Raw genomic sequence first — 6,844 nt, 5'->3', positions numbered from 1 at the left:
CGGGTCAGGTCGCGGCGCCTGCGCACTGGGTACCCGGGGGCGAGGCCCGCCTGGCGGGCGGCGGGCGGGCGGGCGGGGCGGGGCGGGCCGCGCGGTCCGCGCGGGGCGGATTGATTTATTTTTTATTTAAAGATTTTATCTACTTATTCATGACCGAGGCAGAGATTGAGTGAGAGGCAGAGACACAGGCGGAGGGAGAGCTGGCTCCGTGCGGGAGCCCGACGCGGGACTCGATCCCGGGCCCCCAGGATCACGCCCGGGCTGCGGGCTGCGGGCTGCAGGCGGCGCCACACCGCTGGGCCGCCGGGCGTGCACCAGGGGCTGCCCAGGGTTGACTGATTCCAAGACTTACTTATTCTACAGCGAGCGAGCGAGCGAGCGAGCGAGCAGGGGGAGGGCAGAGGCGGAGAGAGCTTCAGGCGGACTCCCCGATGGGCAGAGAGCCTGATGCGGGGCTCGATCCCACCACCTGCGCTGAGATCAGGACCTGAGCCGAGACCGAGAGCCGGATCCTTACCCCACCGAGCCCTCCAGGCACCCCCCCCCCCCCCGCTGGGGTTTTAATCTGAGCGCGGCTACAAAGTCCTCGGAGGGATTGCAAGCCTTGATGCTGTTTACATTCTTGAAAGCTTATTCCTCGGCCACTTGGGGAGAGGATTGTAGGATTGCAGGGGGAGGATCTACCCAATGGGTACTGGCGGGCAGGGGTGGAGCAAAGTAATAGGTCAGTCCAGCGACTTAGACTTCAGAGCTGGTGTAGGGAAGAAGAGACAGGGCTAACCCAGCCAGGTAGACAGAGGCACCGCTTAGCTCAGGGCGTGACCCTGAAGTCCCAGGATCCAGTCCCACATCAGGCTCCCTACACAGAGCCTGCCTCCCCCTCTGCCTGTGTCTCTGCCTCTTTCTATGTCTCTCATGGATAAACAAACATCTTTAAAAAAAAAAAGAAAAAAGGTCCATGGAATCAGAGGGAACTTCTGCGAGGGCAGGGAGGAGCCAGGTGGGCCCCCCTGTGCCTGCACTAGAGATGCAGTCTCTGGAGGGTAGCAGCCCTAGGGACCCCAGCCCTGGGGGATGAGGGGGCGGGCCATGTCAGGGTCAATACCCCCCTCCTTAGATCCCACAACCTCACCTCCTATCCCTCCTCTCAACCCCTTCCTTGCTCTGCTGCTTTCGGGATATGAAAACGTGTACCTTGTGTAGACGCCGCCCCAGGAGGCAGAGGGTTGAGCGGGGCAGGGGCAAGCCTCTGGACCCTAGCCAGGGCTCTGCTGTGCTGCCCGAGGGGGAAGCCACGGCAGGCACCTGGGAACCTGGGAAGCAGAATTGGCACAGGCATCCAGGAGATTTGATATTTATTTTGTTTCCAGATCAGCTGACAGAGGTCAGCAGAGGGTGGGTGTCCTGAAGAGGAGGCCAGAGAGGTCTTCCTGCCCCTCCCATGGGGCCTGCGGCCAAGGCACAAGCTTGGCACCCTTCTACCTGTCCTTCTCAGAGCTGGATCTGAACTGAGGGCTGACGCTGCGGCCTGGTGCTCTTACCCCATTACCCTCAGTATCCTTAAGCGAAAAAAGACCCAGATCTGGAGTCCAGATTGGTGACCAGGTCAGAGGCTGTGAGCACATAATTTGTGCACACTCTGCATGCACGTCATCCCTGCCGGGCCTGCAGACCTGAGAACCCCCACCCCACCCTCACTGCTACACACTGCCTCCTGCTTAGAAGCCCTGGAAGGTGCAGCAGCCACTGGGGATGCTGGAGACGTGGGCGTGCTCTGCATGAGCGGCCACCTGGAGCAGGATCCCTTGGCCGCAAATGCTAGTGTTCTGTGTTGGTCCCTGGTGCTGCCAGTGCTGGGCCTGGTTTTGGGACCCAGCCAGGTGACCAAGCAGGGCACGAGTTGTGACCCTGGCCACATCAGGAGCTCCTGAAGCCACCAGCCCCAGCACATCAGCATCTGTGTCATCCAAGCTGCTGTGAAGGACAAGGGGGCAGGCCCAGGCACTAGTGGCAGGTGCAGCCACCAGATCACTAAGTAGAACCCCAGTGCTTGGGGACAGGTGTCCAGAGCCAAAGGAGCTGTTGAGTGAGGAGATTAGAAGGAGCATGGAGCCAGTGCTGTCTATGGTGGCCAGGACACTGCCCACAGGGGTCACAGGAGTTTGTGGGAGTGGTGGGCAGAGGTCGGGAGGGGGCCTTCCAGAATGCAGGGCTGCCTGCAACATGGCCAGCAGCTCTGGGCCAGCAGAGGGGCTGCGGGTGGTGGACAGGACACCCTGGGGCACAGCCAGCTGCAGTGCCGGCTCCAGGGAGGGTGTGGGCCCCACGGAGGGTGCCTGCAGCCCCAGGTCTCTGAGTAGTGGCCTCAGTAGGGCCTCCCCGGCGAGGTCTGGGGTGGGGGCCAGTGCTGCCCTGTGTAGCACAGCCGCCAGGCTTGGGTTGGTGGCTCGGGCCCCAGGGCCCAGGGGCGTCCCGTCACTGTGGCATAGCAGCGGACAGAGGCCCTCTGTGCCCTGCGCGGCCAGAGCCCCAGCCAGGGCCGTGTCTACCAGGAAGCCCTCCTGAGCCAGCGTGCTGGGGCCAGCCAGCAGCTGTGGCCAGGGCAGGTGGCCGAAGTGCATGTGCAGCAAGCGCAGAGTCTGCAGAGCAGACGGCAGCCCCAGGCCCGGGGCCAGGGTCCGGGCTGGGCCCGACGTCAGGGCGGTCGATCTGCCCGAGGTGCCGTTATGGAAGAGACCCCAGAACATGGCACCTGCAGGGGAGAAAGGGGTCACACAGGACTCGGTGACACGGGGGTCGGGAGTCACTGCCTGGGCTGGAGACAGGGGTCGTTAACCAGGCCTGGGGTCATGATCCCTCGGACCTTGGAACAGGGGCCACAGCCCAGAGTGGAGGCTCCTAACTCTCCTGGGTCCTGCCACCAACCGGCCTTGAGCTTGGGGCCCGAGTTCCCGGGCACCGAGCAGGCCTGGGGTGGAGGGTCACTGACCTAGCCCCGTGGCGTGAGGGTGCACCACTGCCAGACACAGAGCTGCTCCCACTCCGGCGTCCACCACGTTGCCACCCGCGGCAAGCAGCTCTCGGCCCAGGTGGGAGCACATGGCTGCAACAGAAGGAGACGGTGTTGGGTGGGGAGGGTCCGCAGCCAGGGCCCCCCCACCGTCCCTTCCCCAGCACCTCCCGGCACTGACCTGCAGGGCTGATGGTGGCACCGCGGTGGTACACGCCGGGGGTGTGGGAGTGCCCACTGGGCGGGGCTGCTCCTGAGCCCGGGCTTCCTGTGGGGTCGCCCCTGGCATGGAGTTGCCTGGCGGCCAGTGAGAGGCCAACGGCCAGCAGCAGCAGAGCAGCGACTAGGCGAGCCCAGGCCCCGGGCAGCCTGTCAACCTTTCTCCTGCCGAGACAGGTGTCCTGAGCTGAGGTTGGGGTCGGGGACAGCCAAGAATCCCAAGAGAACCCTGGGAATATTTCCCAAAAGTTTTGGTCTAACTTGGGAGAGGAGTTCAAGCCGGCCAAGGAGAAGGTCCTCCTGGCACAGTGCAGACAGGACATGGTGCCCGGGAGGGGTTTGGGGGAGCAGGGCTGCTGGGGTGGGCATCTCTGAGGAGGACGCTGGAGAGGCAGGCTTGGGCCAGGCCGGCGTGAGTCCTGTGGGCTTGGCTGGTGGGACGAGTGAGCCCTGCCAGGTGTTGCCGGGCTCCAACTTGCTGAGCAGGTGCCTCCTGTACCTCCCAGCCTTTCCCCGTTCACCCCGAACGTTCCTGGAGCCCAGCCAAGCATGGGGGGCCTGCCCCCACCCCCACCTTTGGGGCTCCAGAAGGGGGGACACGCTGGCCTTGGGCCTGAGTTGCCAGGTGCCCAGGCTGGTCCTTGACTCACCTCAAGGAGTCCTGGGGGCTCCAGGAATTGGGAATGACCAGCTCCAACGTCTCTGTCTCCTCCTCCTCCTCAGATCCCAAACTTGGATCCCAGAGCGCCAGCTTTTGGTAGAGCACAGGCCCTGCGGCGGGTTCCATGACCCCGCGGTGCTCACGCCAGCTCTCCTGCTGGTCAGCCTCCCCCACTGAGTCCCGGCCTCGCCTCGCCTGCACTGGGCGGTGGGTGGGGGGTGGGGAGGTGGAAGCAGCCCCGGGGAAAGGTGGTGTGGAATCTAGAACAGGTCTGGGCAGAGCGCAGGGCCAGGGCGGCTGCGAGCGATTGCCCCATCAGGGCATGGGGCCTAGGGGCTCACGGGGCTGGGGGCTCGGGAGGGCGTGCAGCCCGGAGGGGTGGGAGGAGCCCAGCCTCGGGGAGGCACCGCAGGCCTGAGACCAGGCCGGGACCCCCGCGGCCCCCTGAGCTTCGCGGATCGCCCCTGGATCCCTCTGCCCGTTGGGGACACAGTGTGGTGTGGGTCAGGCTCAGCATGCGACTCGGCACTGGTGTGGGCAGCCAGGGCCTTCTCTGGGAGCAGCCTGCAGGGTGGGACTCCCTGGGGTGTCGTCGTGGGGCTCCTGTCCAGCAGGTGGCACTGCAGGCCTCCGGGGGCCCAAACGTGGACACACAGGGGTGGGGGGGGGCCCTCTGCTCCCTACACACCTGTGCTGACCTGTCCCCCGTGATCACGGCGCACCGCCATCTTGCCAGCCTCACATCCTGACTCCCAGACATGTCCCCGCCTCCCGTGGCCGGGTCAAGGCCACCCCCCCTGTGTGCTCTCTTGTGCCCAAGATGGCGAATCCGAGAAACCGCCAAGGAGCCGACACCGACGCAAACACACGAGGGTTTATTTACAAGCTCGAGCTTGGGTCCAAGTGTACCTGACGCAGCGGAGCAGGGACTTGGACCCCGAGACTAAGAGGTGTAGCAGCTTTATAGGAGCCAGTGGCCAATGGGATACGCAGAAAGTCGCACAGTCGTGCTGGTCCACTGAACTGGATTTCGGGTTAGGGTGTGCCCTGGTCTTTGACTAGGGCGGGGCAGTGCCCTAAGTAATAAGCAGTCAGCACAAGGGGGGGTGCAGCCCAAAATAGAGTCAGTCCTGCTCTGCTTGTCCAGGGGTAGGGGATTTTGTTAAATTTCCTGAGTCCCACATTCCCTCCTTTTTCAGAGGATCCTATACAGGACCCAATCATGGGTCCAGGTTGCTCTCAGAGTGAGCCAGGGGAATGATTAAACCAGGATTCTCACCAACCTTGTTGCTGTTCTTGCTCTTATTTACAGTTAAGGCAGCACATAACCCCCCCACCCTTTGTTGTAAGAAGACTAAGTCTAATCCCTTTCTATTTTGAAGGACAACCTAGGACTAGGGAGTCTTGGAGGTGGGAAATAAGTGAGAACGGCGCAGTCTTAGCTTTAGGGGATTGTCCTTGTCCGGTTGGCTTTTCCATTCTGGAACAAAGTCCGTGAGAACGGTGTGTGGGTCAGCTGGCCGGCCGGACGTGGGTGTAGTGGACCCAGGGAGTAATCCCGTCGACCTGGAGAGGGGTGGGAGTGGTCGGGATCACGGTGTAAGGTCCCTTCCAGCGAGGTTGAAGTGTCCGGTGTTGGTATCTCCGCACGTACACCCAGTCACCTGGCCGCTATCGATGGGGGTCCGGGGGTGGCCCAGTCTCATAGAGGGCCCTCAGCTTAGGCCACACCTGCTCATGGGTTCATTGTAACATTTGGAGGGAGAAAAGAAGTTGGTGATCATCAAATTCAGCAAGCACCTCAGGTTTTAAATTGGGGATAACAGGTGGAGGAAGACAGAACATGATTTTGTAGGGAGTCAGTCCCATCTTATATGGGGAGTTCCTCACCCTGTATTGGGTGAAGGGGAGGAGAGTCACCCAGTCCCCGCCAGTCTCCAGGGCTAATTTAGTTAAGGTCTCCTTTAATGTTCTGTTCATCCTCTCTACCTGTCCTGAGCTCTGGGACATATATGTACAATGTCATTTCCAATCTGCCCCAAGTACTAGGGCCACTCCCCGTGTTACCTTAGAGATGAATCCTGGGCTGTTATCTGATCTGATCCTAACAGGAAAACCATACCTCGTAAGATGTCTTCCAGCAGTTTCTTGGTCACGGTCTGTGCCATTTCATGTTTGGTGGGAAATGCCTCTGTCCATCCTGAAAAAGTATCTACAAACACTAGTAAATACCTATACCCGTATTTTCCAGGTTTTACCTCAGTGAAGTCCACTTCCCAGTAGGCTCCTGGGCGGTCCCCTTGGAGCTGGGTGCCTGGGTTAAATCCACGGGCAGAGGCATCTGTTAATTGGCATGCGTGGCAGCGTGCCACAATCTATTCGATCTTTCCTCGAGAGTCTTTAATAGTGATCTTTGCATGTCGTATGAGGTCTTCCATCTTCCTCGTGCCCATGTGAGTACTCCGATGCATTTGGGATAGGACTCGCCGTCCTAGTTCCTCTGGCAAGATGATGCTGGAGTCTGCGGCCCTCCACCAGCCACGCAAGCACTGGGTCATAGGCTAGCGTTTGATCCAGTGTAAGTCAGCATCAGTATAGTTGGGGGTGTCAGGCAGGGTCGGTGCCCCCGGTTCCGGGTAGAGTGGTAGCTAAGACCTGGGTCACCAGAAGGGCTGCCTCTTTTGCTTTTAAATCGGCTAGCCGGTTTCCCCTGGCTACTGGCGTGTCTGCCTTTTGGTGCCCCAGACAACAGATGATGCCTAGGGCCTTGGGCAGCCAGAGGGCCTTTAGGAGTTCAAGAATCTCCATTTTGCTTTTAACAGTCTTTCCCTCTGCTGTTAGAAGCCCTCTCTCCCTGTAAAGGCCTCCATGGATGTGAGCGGTGGCAAAGGCGTACCTGCTGTCGGGGTAGATGTTTATTCATTTACCTTCCCCCATGGTCAGCGCCTTGACCA

At 60.9% G+C, this 6,844-nt stretch overlaps 1 protein-coding gene across 1 annotated transcript; it reads right to left on the bottom strand.

The window, feature by feature from the left end:
• Positions 1 to 1,338: 1,338 nt before the first annotated feature.
• GGT6 (gamma-glutamyltransferase 6) lies at positions 1,339 to 6,035 on the bottom strand. Its single transcript, XM_055307176.1, has 4 exons — positions 3,880 to 6,035; positions 3,192 to 3,394; positions 2,990 to 3,103; positions 1,339 to 2,752 (listed from the first exon to the last, which is right to left on the bottom strand). Exons 1-4 carry the CDS (start codon positions 4,014 to 4,016, stop codon positions 1,719 to 1,721), a joined length of 1,488 nt encoding a protein of 495 aa, XP_055163151.1. The 5' UTR covers positions 4,017 to 6,035; the 3' UTR covers positions 1,339 to 1,718.
• Positions 6,036 to 6,844: the final 809 nt, after the last annotated feature.

This window comes from Nyctereutes procyonoides, unplaced genomic scaffold, assembly GCF_905146905.1.
Source record: "Nyctereutes procyonoides isolate TBG_1078 unplaced genomic scaffold, NYPRO_anot_genome, whole genome shotgun sequence".
Classification (NCBI taxonomy): Eukaryota; Metazoa; Chordata; class Mammalia; order Carnivora; family Canidae; genus Nyctereutes; species Nyctereutes procyonoides.
The sequence above is the reverse complement of the archived record's forward strand: the minus strand, read 5'-3'. Positions and strand labels throughout refer to the sequence as shown.

What these genes read in the sequence shown, in the direction of transcription:
- GGT6 (XM_055307176.1), bottom strand. Translation starts at nt 4,016, where the DNA reads ATGGAACCCGCCGCAGGGCCTGTGCTCTACCAAAAGCTGGCGCTCTGG. An exon ending in AGCCCCCAGGACTCCTTGAG is followed by an intron (nt 3,395 to 3,879) that starts GTGAGTCAAGGA and finishes CTGTCTCGGCAG; the next exon opens with GAGAAAGGTTGACAGGCTGC. An exon ending in CCCTCACGCCACGGGGCTAG is followed by an intron (nt 2,753 to 2,989) that starts GTCAGTGACCCT and finishes TCTCCCCTGCAG; the next exon opens with GTGCCATGTTCTGGGGTCTC.